The sequence below is a fragment of the Gossypium arboreum genome, chromosome 3 (assembly GCF_025698485.1).
Source record: "Gossypium arboreum isolate Shixiya-1 chromosome 3, ASM2569848v2, whole genome shotgun sequence".
NCBI lineage: Eukaryota > Viridiplantae > Streptophyta > Magnoliopsida > Malvales > Malvaceae > Gossypium > Gossypium arboreum.
Genome location: NC_069072.1, coordinates 119847905 through 119864748, shown reverse-complemented (window position 1 = coordinate 119864748; position 16844 = coordinate 119847905). Strand labels below are relative to the sequence as shown.

At 36.0% G+C, this 16844-nt stretch overlaps 1 protein-coding gene across 6 annotated transcripts in view; it reads right to left on the bottom strand.

The window, feature by feature from the left end:
- LOC108478737 (BEACH domain-containing protein B-like) overlaps positions 1-16844 on the bottom strand; it is a 30582-nt gene that overhangs the window by 11034 nt on the left and 2704 nt on the right. For all 6 annotated transcript variants that reach the window (XM_053025835.1, XM_053025834.1, XM_017781204.2 and 3 more), the window contains exons 5-34: positions 16408-16578; positions 15698-16018; positions 15104-15326; positions 14127-14195; positions 13256-13714; positions 12785-13091; positions 11540-12001; positions 11290-11448; positions 11029-11178; positions 9931-10086; positions 9735-9776; positions 9269-9613; positions 8944-9117; positions 8561-8721; positions 8123-8438; positions 7574-8009; positions 7097-7433; positions 6766-6954; positions 5837-6098; positions 5533-5724; positions 5218-5436; positions 4933-5109; positions 4438-4553; positions 3054-3515; positions 2697-2910; positions 1798-2019; positions 1167-1640; positions 758-1069; positions 215-667; positions 57-103 (exon numbers count right to left, since the gene is read on the bottom strand). In XM_053025835.1, coding sequence (XP_052881795.1) covers positions 57-103; positions 215-667; positions 758-1069; positions 1167-1640; positions 1798-2019; positions 2697-2910; positions 3054-3515; positions 4438-4553; positions 4933-5109; positions 5218-5436; positions 5533-5724; positions 5837-6098; positions 6766-6954; positions 7097-7433; positions 7574-8009; positions 8123-8438; positions 8561-8721; positions 8944-9117; positions 9269-9613; positions 9735-9776; positions 9931-10086; positions 11029-11178; positions 11290-11448; positions 11540-12001; positions 12785-13091; positions 13256-13714; positions 14127-14195; positions 15104-15326; positions 15698-16018; positions 16408-16578 — 7627 coding nt within the window. The remainder of the gene's footprint in view (positions 1-56; positions 104-214; positions 668-757; positions 1070-1166; positions 1641-1797; positions 2020-2696; positions 2911-3053; positions 3516-4437; positions 4554-4932; positions 5110-5217; positions 5437-5532; positions 5725-5836; positions 6099-6765; positions 6955-7096; positions 7434-7573; positions 8010-8122; positions 8439-8560; positions 8722-8943; positions 9118-9268; positions 9614-9734; positions 9777-9930; positions 10087-11028; positions 11179-11289; positions 11449-11539; positions 12002-12784; positions 13092-13255; positions 13715-14126; positions 14196-15103; positions 15327-15697; positions 16019-16407; positions 16579-16844) is intronic.

Sequence of the window (16844 nt, the reverse complement as noted above, 5' to 3'; positions counted from 1 at the left end):
ATCAAACTCTAAAGGAGAGAACTACTTAATGTACTGAAACCAGGATTAAAAATTACCTGGGTATATCAGGATCGCAGAAGTTCCGATACCTGTCTTCAAACACCTGAATCAAGAAGCATTATAATGAAATATTTGGAAAGAAAAAGAAAAGGGTGATGTAGAGGATTAGTATTTAAGTACGCCATTCATTAAAAAAAAGGCAAAATTAACTGACCTCAAACCGTTTTGAGTCCAGTGCTCCAACAGGCTTGGAGAGATCCCTAAAAGTTGATGACTTGTTAAAATCAAGAAACTCAGATGAGTAATCAGCCAAAATCCAAGGAAAGACAGGATACTGAGTCAAATCATTATATGATCTTCCTGCAAGTGTATTGAGAATCATCAAATACTCAAAATTCGTTATATCCCTTCTCCTCCAGCTCTCCCTTGCAGTTTCTGCCATTTCCATTGCCACACATCTATCAACAAATGAAATAAGGTCATTCCTGTCCCTACTACTTCCTCTTTGTAACAACAGCTCATTTCTGGTAGAGACTATCAGGGTTCCAATCTCCTTCGCATCCTTCTGTGATGCGAAGTTTATAAATAAGGGAGCAATTGAATCACTGAAGAAAATCTCGATAGCAGTATATCTAAGCAAATACCGAGTCCAATGAACAGCTTTAATCTATGGCCATCAAAGTAAACAAGAAGAAATTAAATTAATTATAAGAGATACAAGCAATGCAGCACAAATGAGACAATTATGGTTCCCTACCTTTCCAATACTCCATCTCCTATAACGCTTTACATTTTTCAATTGTTCTTTATGCAAATTTTCGGCCTCTACATTGTCAAAAGTCCCCTTCTCAGAATTTATATCAAGAGGAATGGACCACTTAATAGACTTTGGCTTTAGATCACCCCTCTCAAAATGGCCTGATGCATTTAAGTTCTTGAAAACTGAAGATCCTACTGTACCTTCAACCATAAACTCGCCAAAGAAATGCAAGACATCTTTCATGACTGCCAATTGACCTGCCAATTTTCTTTTTGGTGTCACAAGCACACATGGAAGTGACATAACAACCTGCAACATCAAACCGCAAATTAACAATGAATTCCATATGTTTTAATGAGAAAAAATAACACAGATTGACTGTTCTTATACCACAAATAAGATGTACCTCGTTAATTTCAGTTTCAGGTGAAGGTGCTGAAAACTCTTTTCTATCTTGAACAATATCCATCTGATCATTGATGGTTTTAACTACTTCCACACTGTGACTGTCTGAAGGATCCTCAAGAATAACCGACTGTACACTTGGTTCAGCACCACTTTCAACAAGTTCAGAGCTCCCCTCATCAGTAATCCTGCGTACACCTTGGAGCAGAAACTGCTTCATTTGCTCAGGAATGTGCCCAACAAAACTAGATTTGTTCTCGCTACTGGGAAGAGAAGCCTCATTACTAGGGCAAGTGGAAGGCGGATGACACATCTTTTCATCAAAATGATAATTCCGTCTTAACTTTGGTCTACGGCGCCATGTATCTTCTGTCTTGTCAAGTTTCCAGTGTATCACAGATCCATTTGGAAATGGATTGGCAGACCAAGGACCTCTTTCATCGATTAAAGTTCGTAACATGTGCATCCATTTTTCCTGTTAGAGCAAAATTTATTATTTACACACATGAGCACAAGATTCAAAAGTAATAAAAGGAATGAAAGCAAATGAAACAATGACAATGAACCTATTAAAGAAACTATGGACCAAAAGAAAGAGCATGTTCCAAAATAGAAAAAATCATTTAACATACAGCAGCATTTTGCTGCTGCTCCTCTTGCGCAAGCAGGAATGCAGCCCTTCTCCTCTCATCTGAAGCAAGAATAGTGTGTAAGCTACTTTGTATCTCATCCTCAAATGCCGTCTGGTTATGAATTTCTAAAGAAGAATTTTCTCCCATTGTAGCACGAAGCTCCTGCAACTGTCTGCTACGGTCGTGTTCTAATGTTTTTACATACTTAGACTCGTCAGAAACCTGAATCAAGAAACTAGAGAACTGAATGGGGGATAACCTGGAAAAGGGGGCAGCAGAATATGGCAAAGCCAGTTGAAAAAACATCACATAAAAAAAGCAACAGATTCAGTGTTAGCATTATATTTGCCTGCCTTCCTGCAATGGCAGCATCAATAAAACATGCAATGCACATATTTGATATCTCCGTGAGGGTTATTGGCATTGACCCTTAGAGATATGTCAAAAGAGTTTTCTCAATTCAGAGAACCAAAATGTTCATAAGAGTAAACAACAAAGCAGAGTTTTACACCATTTCATATCTCATTTTATTTCTTCCATCAAAGTGAGACTTAATAGAAATAGTTTGAAAAATCAAAATATCACTTGAAACCATGCGGATATCATATGGGTTGAATTATCAAAATATCAATTGAAACCAGGTTTTTATCTCTAGTGTAACTACGGTCTACATAAACAACACAAACTTTGGGAAAATAGAATGAGAACCATTTGTAATCTAATGGAACTTTAGTATAGCAAAACATTCATGGAACTTCCTAATTCCAGAATATTGTCAACCATTTGAAATATAAGATCAGAAAATAAATATAAGATGTGATTTCCATCTCACTGAAACAGGTAGTAAACAACAAATCTTAGTGAAACAAAAGATGATAAATTTGAAGTTCAGAACAAACCGCCAAAAGCAGTCGATCCTTCTGAATTAGATTGTGAATAGAGCCTGTTTCTTTTGAGTAGCTGCTTGAATCAAATGAATCATCCCGGGCAACCATGCTAGTAGCAAGCATTGACTTTCCAGAGTTTATAGTTTCTCGAATCACGTGTGCTATTACATGGAAACGACCACCATTATCTAACAATCCATACTGGGATCGTACAACAAGCAAAGACCTGAGCACCATGTTATTTTATTGTTACACTTCATGGAACAAGCATAAGGCAACAGAAAGCACTAATCCATATCCTTTCTTAAACCTCAAGATAAATGGTTGTATGACACACAAGATATTGAAACTTGGGCATTAAAAAAATACCAGATGAAGAGCTGCAATCGACTCTTGCTTTGCTCATCATCAGTGGCCAAAAAGCAAGGCAACAGTGAGGTGAATTGTTGAACACAGCGCAAGGCTCTTTCCAGGGAGGACCTACAGAGGTATAGGATTAAAAGTCGAAAGACAATTCTTGGACACCTTTCCCCCCTTAAAGCCATGGCTTTATCAACATTTTTATTTGGTTTTCCACTCAATGCATTGCCAATGCCTCCAGATACAACAGCAGCCATTTCTGCACCAGGAATATTAAGAGATTCTACCAAGCCACGTGCTCGTTGGCCAAGAGATGGACCAACAGATGCTGAATTTCTGAGTCCTGTCTTGCTTGGACCCATTCCATTCATCTCACTAATAACAACCCATATATTGTCAAATAAGTTCCACCAATTATCAATAGGTATGTCCTCTCCACTTGTCACTGCCTGCCCATAAGATTCCTGATTTCTGAGAATGGAAAATTCACAACAAGATGAAGTTACTTTCTACCGGACAACTTATATGATGGAAGAATACCGTCTTCATAAATCTCCATATGAGGTTGAGTTCAATTATAAAGCTTCTAGTAAAAATAACCGTGCAATGTTTCAAACACCATTTTGGATGGTGTACAAAGGGAAAAAGCAACAACTACCATTCCAACAAGTACATACTCAAGCAAAGCATGAACATTGTACTGTAAGACAAATATCCAATTGTTATGAAGTTTCAGCCAACTTGATATTCATCATTCTGTTTCATGAAAGAAACAAATGCCAACTACTAGTACCCTAAATCATCACAAGAAAATTCTAAGCTTATAAGAACTTCTTAAAAATTGTATAAAGTAAACACTTGCTTCTACTTCTCCTAATAATATTAATTGATATTCCCATAGAGTGAAAATTCTATAGTGAACGGTGGATTTTATATTAAGAAAATTATGCAGAGCCATATATATACATCCTGCAGAAAACAAGGGGGTAAATCTTTTTCACCAGAAAATCACTAGTCATTCCTTACTAAAATGAAAATAGTCCATTGTCCTGAACTAGAAAAGCAAAACAAGACTTTATTTGCTTTTGACCAGAGAAATAAAATAAAAGATAAAAGAACAATGCCAAAGGATTTATGAAAAGATTAGAAGAGTAGAATAGCCAATCATCTCTAACTTTGAAGTTAAGAAAAGATAGAAGATTAAAAAAGGCCAATGTCATACAAAATAAAAGGAAACCTCAATGCAGTGACTAGACAAACAGATTGGACCATAGTTCGAAGAAATCATTTAATTTCAATCACCCACACAGATTTCATCACAATTACGGCACAAACAGATAATACAAAACATATTAGTTTCAGAGATAATGAATGAAAATCAAGCTGGCAGTACCCAGATACTTTGTCATCAAATTCTCCTTGCAAGACCTCATGCAACAAAGAGTCATATTCTTTCTGGCTTTCAACCTCTAAAGAACCCAGATAAGAATCAGAGCTATTAGCAGGAAACTGTAAGAAACAGAGAACAAAATAATATCAATCTTTAGTCCGAAAAAGAAAAAAGAAAATACATAAGTAGGAAAGACAAGACAAGTCATAAAGCATACTTCACTGTAGAAACATGTTTGTATGTGAGAATGAGGACGCACAAAGACAAATCTTGCTTGGTCTTTCATGGAAGGATAACTATTTTTAAAGTCTCAAATGTTTGAATGCCTAAATATCTAATAAAGGATAACATAATCTTCATCTTATATGGAAATGCACATATTTAAATTGGGTATGTTAGGAATTTGACAAAGAGAATAGGAAGAAAAAAAATTCCCATGACAGGGCAGATAAACCAAGGATAAATATAATATAGACACATTCTCAAGTAAGTTGGTACCGGAAGCTTATTGCCAACTGCAGAGATAAGCATCTCATCAACAAGTTGCAGAAGATATAATGTATTGTCTCGACAAGGCTGTGAACTAAAAATATTCTCCTCAGCAGATAAATCTACCAGCCTTTGAAGCAAGTTTTCATAAATGTCACAGAGCAAGCATCGGAATGATATGCCAACCTACCAAAGACAAGCATTAAAGCAAATTATCCATTAATGGAGAAAAAAATCACAAAAATAAAGTAGAATAGAATAGATATGTAAAAGAAAATAAGGAGTTTGACATACTTGCTCACAGTGCAGAAGTAGAAAATTCACAGTCTCCTCTAATTGTTGCCAGCCACCTTTCATAAATTGTATATAGTGACAAAGAACAACTGAGAAAACCCTCATCACAAGATTTTTCTCATTTATCTCATAGTCACCTTGATCTCTTGAATCAGACATATAGTTTTTTACAACGTCAAGTTTCACAGAAGCTGTTAACCAAGCATTCCAACCATATTCCTAAAGGCAAATTTTGAACAATTAGATGGCACTTTTAAAAGCATACACAGCATACATATGATATCAAAAATCAATTGTATGCAGTAGGTGCAGTACCATTAACGTTTCTATATTCAGAGGATTTGAATCAAGAAGGTCAAGTAGATCACAAATTATTTTCATTCTTGCAGATGCATCTCCACAGCTGGATAGGTATCTAAAAATCAAAAGCAAAATCTGAGGAAGGAGAAAGTGAGAATTATTCCCTCTGCTCTTCTGCTTGTCAACAAGGCTATTTTTCTGTAACACCTGCAAACAAACATTTTTAAGAAACAGGTAAGGTGGAAAATTATCAAAATAAAGAGAATAACAGAAAATTAGCTAACAAAACAAGGAGGGAAATCCATGATTGGTAGACCACCTGTCTCGGGCTAGCGCCACCTAGAAGAACATCAAACAAGGTGGCACACAAATTATCCGTTAGTGGAAAGTTAAACAACCTATCAGATATAGCGATGAAGAGAAGTTGCATCCTTGAACTGGTCCTTTTGCTGTTTTCAGAAAGACTCTTTGATCTTCCAACAGCAAGATTGAAAAACCTTGGCCCCTTTTTCTCTGATGGCAAACCAACCAAAAGTCTCCCTAGAAACTGCAAGCTAAGCAATCTGATAGGCTCATGTTCCCTACGAAAAACAAATTGTAGGGTGACTAGAGAAATTCACTCTAAACCTTTGATTTAAAGCAGATCACTTTTACCAATTCTAGTTAAAACAATTCAATCTTCATAGGAAGGGAAACAGATCAACATATGAAAAATATAAGCAAATTAGTGAAGTAAAATTATACTTAAGCACGCATTTGGTTCAGAAACTGGATCATTTTCTGGCAACTGAATGCTTCTCTAAATAAGCATTTGGAGCAAAAAAATGGTTAAATTTTTCTATCAAAAGACCAGTACACGATGTTGTCTCGGACCATAGCAGAAAAGCAGAAACATATTTCAAAAAGAATGTCCTGTTTTAAAGTTGAAAATAAGTGGAACAAAATTCTAAGATTCCAGAGAAACATGAGCTAGGATAGACAGCATAAAGATTAGTCCAGGAGACGAATTAAATTTTCAGATTTCTCCACAGAGAAGGACATTATTTAAGAAAACTCAACGTTAGTAGAGAAGCATAAAGATAAAGTTATACATTTTATGAAGATTAAAGTAAATTAAAGGAATATACAACAAAGGTGAAACTATTACAATAAGAATGCTGGAAGTCATTATTCAATGAAACAAAGGTCGTTGTTGTCTCTGATGACAATAAGTTTCCACATTTCATTCTTTCAATACCTAAGGCCTACCTCTTTAGGAGATTGACAAAAATGTGACAGCCACCTAATAGATTCACTTGTTCGATGAAGGACTCAAGCAATGGTTTTTGAGAAATAGCACGTGTAACCATATGCAAAACATCCTCAATGCATGTCATATCATGGCTTGTTTCAAAGAATGATACAAGGGCTTTTATATCTGCTGAAGCAATGTTTTGCCTGCATACAACATGCAACAGTATTTTAAGAAAACTGAGAAAATAGGATAATCTGCAATGCATGTCCATGAAAAATGAAGCAGCTGATCCAATACTTCACATCTGGCAACATCAGATGCCCTCACCCAGTTGACAATGCATACCTGAGACTCATTTCGCCAAGACTTAATAAAAGAAGGTGAATTTTATGTATTTCTTCTCTACCAGGTCTTTCTCCAATAACTTGTTTAGTAATAGGATGTAAAAGTTGTTGGCCTCCAATGGAAAACCGAGATTTCACGCTATCCCAGTAACACTTTCGTATTATGTCAATAACACGTGGAAGCTGGCATAAACTTTTAAGCAGCCTCAGATCTTTATCAAATTGTTCAATGAGAAACATGTACAGCTCACGCTGCACCATGTAAGCTGTGTATAGCCAGACATGGGGATTGAGAAAAATAGATGATATGGCTTCTTTCATTAGCAGCTCTGACAATCCTAAAGAGGAAAACAAAAACATCAAAAGAAATTAGATACATCCTTAAATGGGGTATAAAAATGACTATAAAGATCAAAAATAAAATTTGCTATGAATAATTGCTACATAAAAACAACCCGATATGGTCCATTATGCATACCAGAGGATGATGATACAACATTGAACAAATTCTTCAATGCAGAAAGTGTTTCCATATTGAGTTGCTGAGGTGGAAGTGATTGCAATAAAAATCCCAGTACTGAAAATCCAGAAAGAAGATGCATTTGCTGCTGATTCGCTAAATTCTCATCTAAGACAGAAGCAATCAGCTCAATAACTTCGGCGGTCAAACGTTCTTTTACAACCGGAAAGAGTAGTGTACGTTCTAAAACTCCAGTTTCATCATTTTCATGTCTATCAGACTGAGTGATAAGAGGGAAAAACACAGATATCCCTCCAACACAGTAAATTATCTCTTGGAGCAAGCGTCTAGAGCATAACTGTGTACCAACCATTATAGTAGCTTCAAATAGAGTCTTATCTGATACAGGATCCAATGCAGGTGAGACATTAAACAATATCTTGCCATTACTCGCCTGAAAAGAGGAATCAACACCTCGATTCAGCTAACAGAAAAGCAAAATTACCTTTTAGGCATGCATGTGTGTGCTTGTGTGGACATGTTTCCAATAAAGGGAGAGAAAAGAACCTGTGCATTGAGTCCAAATACGATTTTGGATGCAAGACCATCTTTTGTGCCAAGAATTCCACTAGGCATAGGGTTATCACCAAATGCAGTAGTTTCACTATCTAGGAATGAGTACATATAGCTGGGTCCAAGGGAATGTACAGCCTTGACTTGCTCGGAAGAAATGGCATCACCAAACAAATAAAGTGGACCAATCTGACCAAGAAAAGGAAATGAATCCTGAATGGTCTCTACAGGATCATCTTCTTCATGTCGAGGCAAGACAATTTTTGTACCAATAGAGCAGCTAGTTAATATCTCACTGACTTTTGCATATCTGAGACATTAAATGACGGGATCAAGAGGGAACTTAACTGTGTTGAGGAAAATATTAATCTTGAAGTTATTAACTATAAAACGTAAAATGCAAACACAGGATGATTAAAGGTGGCATGTTACCTGCATCTTTCAGAGGATACAAGATCACCATCAAGATAACATTTCAATAAGCTACCCCCAGAAAAGGCTCTTCCTATGGTATGAGTAATACAAAGAAAGTGCCATTTCTTCCTGACTAGATTAACATGCATCTCAAGACACTGTTCTTTCAGGTTGATGGTCTGAAGGACATGAGAAAAACATTAATAAGTGCATGAAATTGGAAATAACGCCAAAGACAGAGGAAAACAAAGTAAAACAAAAACAAGCTGTTTTCAGGTATCTTTGCGTTTCAGTGTTTGGGGGAGGGGGAAGGGGGCCTGCTTTTCTATTTAATAGTGAATAAACATGTAATGTGTTTGGGAAGAAACTTCCTAGAGATAAATATATTGCATATCTTTTACCTTATAAATAAGCTTATCTTCAGCTAGTGTCGCTAAGCATCCTCTTCCATTTTCAGTTAGAAATTTGAAAACGCCCATTGTTCCATTCATGGGGAAGTTCTCCACCCTAAGCCAACATGAAAAAGAAAAACCCTTGTTGAGAGGCCATTGCACGGGTGTTTTAATTATGATACCCTACAAAAAGAAATTACAAGATGAATACCAGGTTCCAATTATGGTCATATGGCAACAATTGAATGGAACAAGTTCCAAAAATAACTAAAAGGAATATGGATATCAGAAGAAATTGTTCAGAAATTCTCCCTAAGACACTAAAAGGACTTACAGAATCATCCCCATTGAGATCAAAGAAGGCAGTTGGTCCCTTCTCATTTAGCATTGACAAAATACAGGTCAATAATAATGAGCAGTACTGCTGTTGAGTCCCCACTTTCTCACTTCGAAGGAGAGCAAAGATCTTGCGAATATCCTTCCCAGATATGCTATGGCCACCAATAACCTGAATCAGTTGTGCAATTTTCAAAATGACACTGTCATCACATTCTTGAACAAACCAATCAAGAAGAAAATTAAGCATTCCTGCCGCAACACATGAAGCTCGATTGGAAAGGGAATCCTTAAGCAGCTGCTGAAAAACACTAAGACCATAATGCCTCAAAGACTCACTGCTCTGGCCAATCACAAAAATAGCAAATAATGACATCAATATTCAAAAGGATATTGAGTAAGAATCAGCTATAACAGATTCTGGGAAAACTTGGTATCATCAAATAGAGTAGAGAATTACTAACCTTCTGAAGAACACTCAAATACAGTATAACCACATCTTCATTCTAAATCAAAATGGATCAGGAAAAAAAACCAATTTAGGGACAACAATTTAACAAGCACAATGAGTAAAATGACAAAAGATCATGAAATCCATTCACATGACCAGACAAAGGATGTGATGGCGGATCAAAGAGACTACTCAGGGCATTAATTCACCTTTATATGAGGGCTTCCATTAATTTCAAACTTTCCATCAACAAGCATATCAAGAAGTGCATTTAAAAGTGCTTCACTTGGATGCCATTGACAGAATTCTAACAACAAACTTTGCAATGTCTGATAACCCCTGCCAACAAGAGCTCTAAATGCTGCCTGTAAAATTAATTATTGAATTAAAAATGGAAAATAAGAGTAATAAAAGAATAATTGCAAAGACACATGAACATTCTTAAGACAGCAATGATATAGGAAATGTCAACCTAATTTTAGATTGGTGTGCTTTAAAAGCATGAGAGAAGTAACACCAGTTTCCTAAAATGACCCAGAACAACAAATTGTGATTACAATGATCTAAACACCATGAACAATTAAAATCCTTAAACATAAAAAATTGAACTCAATTCACCACCACTTCTAGATGTCTCAACTGTTCTAATGACATGAAAAATTAGTTCTAGTTCTAATATTTACCATGCAGCCATTTATCATCTCAAGTTCAAACAAGCAATTTCTTGCTACACAGACCAAAGCTCAAGGATTATACATATTAATTCCACAATAAAGTTTGAGCGAAAACATCACACAAGACAAAAAGACTGCAGTCATGCAAACTGGACACTGCCTTCCTGAGATAAACATGCATGTTGTTGAACATTAAGCTACATTTTAAGAAGAGCCATACCAACACCAGCTACAAAGTTTTTTAGTGTTCTCATGTAAGTGCAAATATTACACAAGACAAAAGGACTGCAGTAATGCAAACTGGACACTGCCTTCCTGAGATAAACATGAATGACGTCGAACATTAAGCTACGTTTTCGGAAAAGTCATACCAACACCAGCTACTAAGTTTTTTGGTGTTCTCATGTACTGTGGCATAGAAAATAATGGCGGCCACACTAAGAACATAAAATCTCAAGTTCAAATGACGGCATACAAAAATAAAGTCAAAATAGTACTGAAGCAAAATCCTTCATCAAGAAAGACTAAATCTTTGCACCCTTCAGGATAAACATGGATAAAGCATTCAACTACTCCAGAAAAACCATTGACTCTGAAAACAGAAAAAAAAATTATAAAAGGAATGAAAATTACCTTTGAGGCATCGTTCTTTGCAAGCAGGCAAGTAAGAGTTTGTAAAACAACCAAAACCAACCTCTCTTCGTTTGCTTCATCAAGATTGCCATTTAGCAAAGAGACTACATGCAAAAAGCATTCTCCATCTCGAAATAAAACCTGGTAATGCTGATGAAACATGAAATGCATAAGATATTTGTATAAAACTCAATGGCCAAGCTTCCAAATACGCAGACCTTGGGAAAAGGCAAGTCAAGGTGAGCAGTTCATCGAACATACCAGTGGATCAGTCTGGAGTACATCTATCATTCCAACCAATAGCTTAATAGACAATTCAGCAAAGCATTTTTCACGCTCCTTTATAACAGTGAAGGTTTCAAAATATTTTGAGCATATGTATAACACCGCTTTTCGATCTTCTTCAAACAGTGATTCAATCTAAAATGATAGGGGGAAGAAAAAGTAGAGTCTTAGCAAGCTAATAACTAAAATGACCAGAACAAAACTTTCTAACAGCCAAAAAGCATACCTTCATGAGGTCAAGAATGTATCTGAAAACTTGATTTCTCAAACCTTCTTCCCAAAACAATTCGAACAAACAATCAATGCAAGTAGAATCATGCAAAACCAAAGTTCTAGCATCATCTGCTACTGAGAAAAATTCCGCAAAGAGTTCCATGCATGTTTCCATGCATTTAATCCAACACTGTGATGTTTGACTAGAATAAAGTCTCTGGTGGCTATGAGACAGAACCCCTTCCAAATAATCATTATCGATCGAAGGGCCCATATTTCCCGACATTTTAGATTCATGGGCTAGAATGCAAGCAACTTTAAGAACTCTGGAAACTGCATTGAGTGTCTTAAAGGAAGCAACAGTTTTCTCGGATGAAAGCTGTAATATTCGAAGCAAACTCTTTGCAACAACACTGGCAGTCTTAGGATTACAAGCAGAGTGTTCAAGGGCTTCCAGTAAAGCAGACAATTCAGGCTGTGACAACATGAGGTGAAGGTAAAAAGTAAGTGATGTTCCAAGCACAAAAAATAGAGGCCTCTAAAAACAATCAAGAAAAAAATCCTTTCAGATTATGGGTAGGATCGAAGAACAACTACAACATTCATGGGAATAACTGTCCAAGCACAGATATCAAAAACATTAAACATGTACCCAGACATAAACATCATAAACTACCATAGGGGTCCACTAAATCACAAAACCATATGAAAGGTATCAACTTAAATATTTATAATTTTCTTAATACCCTGAATATCATATATATAGAAATGTTTTTGAATCATAGGCAAAAGAAATTAACAGCACATGCAAGCAAAAAGGAAAGATACCAAGTTGAAGAACATCATACATGTAGAAAATTCTTAATTATACAGAGAGCATTAAGGTAATTTCCCGGCACCATCATAGTTTGGGCTATATCAAGCATTGTGATTCAGCATTTTGGTATCCATGCTGGACCTACCAACCCACTTGAATTCATGAGAAACACGAGTATACAAACATTGGATGAATAGTTAAAGGGGAGTACTGAAGACTTCTGATAATGCCCAAAACACCTCTGACTTGCCCACTCTGACCCTTGATCACCCAAGTCTATCTCAAACTTATATCTAGATTATCCTAACAATCAGAGCTATTTATTATAACAAATCTAACTAGCTAACAAATTATTTATTCAAGCATGAAACACAGTGGAGAACTGTTGACAAGAACATAAACCATTTCACAAAGAATATCTCAGAAGTGACAAGAACATACCAAGTTATGGATACTCCCATTAGAAGTTGCAGCTAACTCCACAAATGAACTTGCTTCTATCTGAAGAATTTGAATCCCAGTACTCCCAGAAGCAGAATATTCTTCAACCTTTTTTGGAGATCCATCAGGGTATGGAGTAGACCCTTCATAATATTCCTCAGAAGATGATCCAAAATAGAAAAAGTTCTCAGAGAAGATAAGGTCCCAAATTCCCTCCTTGCGGAACACCTCAAGCAATGGAGCTGACGAAGTCAAAACCTTCTTGAAAGCATTAAGAGCACAATGCTGCAAGGTACTGATGAAGACCCTACAAGAAACAAAATAACACCCGGGGGGGGGGGAGGTAGGTTACTAACGCGGAAAAGAGAACAAAGTGCTAAAGGGAGACAGAAACATAGCTTGCAGGAATCTGAACAATGCTTCAGGGCACCACAGCTAAAATAGAGACAGAAAGGAATAGAATAATTTTACCATAAATGATTTGGAAATTCATTTTGATTGGAACAAGCCCTAATGCATGGAAAAACTTGGAGAAGAACCCTCAGTACCCATTTAACCGAAAGTTCTGCATAAACTGAAGAAATTGATGTGGGAATCCGACCAGAGGTTGCTTGGCCATGTTGAAGTTTAACATCTTCTGCAGCAAGAAGAAATGAGCAAAGTACTCTGCTCAACTTGACAACGCAATCATTCCAAAGCTGATTACAAGGAGCCTTCTCAGGTGAAGGAGCAGAAGGCTCCGCCAAATAACTTTCAGCATTATCATTTTTTAAGTTTAAAATGGATGTTTGACTGCCTTGTGGCAGAGCTGAATCTTCCATTAGCTGTATGTACTCTTGAAACACGAAAGCAGGTGAACAAAAGCTATTTGCAAATTTATGAACTCTTCCATTTTCACATAGAAACTGCAGATTATTCACATTCCCAAAGCTGATGATTTGTTAAGGTCATTAATACATGTTCAGGCATACTGATAGCATAAATTGTTAAATTTCAGCAATAAGTTCAAAACAGAAACCACTATTCTCACCTATTTCATTTGATAATAAGATCCACTTTATAGAAAATTGGAGGAACAGTGAAATAGCACATTGTCATTGCTGCACTAAACAAAATCAGATTGAAATTTCAAACAAGACGGTCCATCCAAAAGTGTCCTTAGTCTCAAAAGGAAGATGACATGAGTAAGTAACAGGTACAGCATGCTAGCAGAAACACACTTATTGCAGATTCAACTATATGAGCAGGAGATTATATAACTCCAATAGCATACAAGGTTCACAAATTTCAGTTAAAACAAAACAGCATACAAGATACTAAATATGAGTGATAAATAGGATACACAGCCTCCCGAAGAACTTCCAAAGAAAGAACATGGAGCTCAAAAATTTTCAGCAACCTATATTGCTCCCTGCATAAAAGTTTAACCACGAGATCATAAGATCAAGAAAGAGTAGATAAGGAAGGAATAAATACTCATCTACAGATTCAGAGACAATAAATTTTCTTCACAGGCAACACAAAAAGGAAAAAAAAAATTCAAGGCTTCAGAGCTGGAAAGAATCAACTAGAGAAAGTTGTAAGATCATTGTGCATTGACTTTGCAGGGAAGCTATAAGATTCCCAGATATGCCCACCAGAAATTAAGATAACCTACCACACTTTTACCAGATACAAACAAAATGGCCATCACATAAACAAAAAGCCATCACATAATCAAAAACAATACTCAAACAAAATGGCCTAGGACAGGATACCTTAGCCATTACTCTGGCTCTATCTATAGGATTTAGAAAGTATAAAGAAAAATCTTCTAGGAAGTAACCTAATCATACAATATGCACACAACTTCACATGGAATGCATCCATATACTTCAATTCAACTAAAAAGTTCAAGTTTTAAACATTGGAGGATGGGAGTAGGAAAGGAAGAAAAATAAACCAGAAAAATTATCAAATGATATGCTTAAATTAGTTATTGTTAAGCATCCCACCTGAAACCAATTGGCTATAGGTGGAAAGGCCCAACTCTAATGCAAAGGCCGCAAGAAATCCAATACTAACAGAAGTGGGATAACATCACTAAACAGTTATGTAGTCAATTGACCAAGCAAAAAGGTGGAGTGGAAACAAAATTGATGGGAACTTATAAGAAGGTGACTAAATGTATATCAGAAAATGGTCTAGTTCTTTTTCTTTAACCAAACAAAATGGTACCCACTGTTTTTCAACTAGTATTCTCAGTACGATATTTCATATGAAGTGTTCAGCATAGTATCAAGACAGCAGTTAATTCCCAAACCAAGTTAGAAAAACTACCTTCGCTCATCAACATGTGTAGCACTCTTTAAGAGTAGCATATTAATTGATGGAAGTGTAAGTCCATCCAACAGAACTTCAAGCCCCCCAATGCTTTTGAAATGATTTTGACCACGTGGATTATCACACAATGCAAAAGAAAGGGTTCTCAAAGTCAAGAACTGAAGTGTCATATCTGTCCACTGTTCTTTCATACTCAACCTTCTGATGACACGCAACAACTCTGAAAAACAAGAAGCTTTCATGAACAAAAGATCAAATGCAAACGAACAGCTAATAGGAGGGGGGAGGGGTGAAGACGTATAAAATCAAAAAGCAATAAATCTTAAACACATAAGCGTTAAAAAGGAACAACCCAATGAACTATAAGGAATAATAAAGAAGTGTACCAACTGATCAAATTCGGTAGCCAATTATAAGGGCATCATTTCAGTTTTCAGCAAAACCATGAATAACCATATTGAACCTATTGGTATCTTTGCTTTTCAGCTGCTTTTTACTTGTCAAACAAAAGAAAATGCATATTGTAGCCATAGCAAATGCTTCACATGTTAGCAAGTTATGTATGACGATAAACAAAAATGCCTACCTTACCTACTAACCAATTAAGGCCACCAGCTTCCATCACTGAGACAACTGCCTTCCGATGCCAATGTAGTGTTCTTTCAGAAAGAGAATCTTTTAAACTATCAGGGTCAATTGAAGACAAAGCACCAATTACAGAAAAATTTTCAGTAATACTATACATCTGAGCTTTCTCATATACATTGGAATTTAAATCAATAAAACAACATATGATCGACACCACATATACAAGTACTCGCTGCAAGAACGCAATTTTCTCTACTATCAAATTAGAAAAACTTTCATCAGCTGGAATTGCACCAACCACTGTTTTGAGTTGGATAACTGCCCCTGAGATAAAAAATGAACTTGGAATTAAGCAATGAAATTCAGACACTTCCATGTAAAATCTAATCATAACGACAAACAAAAATGACAAGTTCATATCAGAATTAATGGGAAGATCAACATACAAGTAGAATCCAATTAAAGAATCTTTAATTCCTGTAGTTACCTAAATGAAAAAAGAAATTTTAACTAATTGCATTTAATCTTCAAAACAATCCAAGACCTGATGAATAATGTTCTATAAAGCTATTTACACAACCAGAAACTAGGATACTATAAAAAGCATTCCACCTCCAATCACATACAACATTGAATTTCAGTATCAATAGACCAGAACAAAAGTGCCAGCTTCTCAAATAACATTATGGAGGAATCAATAATATTAATCATACCTTTCATCAGTGCCGTAAGTTTCTGAATTCCACCATAGTAACCAAAAACTCTGCAATTATGCAACGAGCGAGTAACAATTTTTAAAGCATCCAAAACAGGTAATCCTTCAGAAGTGAAGCTTATGGAAACTGCTGGAAAATCCATTCCTGTGCGTCCCACACCAGTATTTACTGGATACAACAAAGGAAATAAAGCACATAAAATGACATTAGATATTTTCCATTAAATATTCAATCAATCTATACAAGGAAGAGAGACTCATAAAAAGTAGGAAGATTTAAGTGACTGCATATAACCATATCTACGTACAATAATCTCCAAAAAACAATGCCCTCTGACTAATTTTACTTTACAAAACAATTTACTAAAAGCTTTCCAGAATCCAATAAAGGACATAATGACAGTAACACGGAGTACCAAAAAGAAGAGGTTTTTT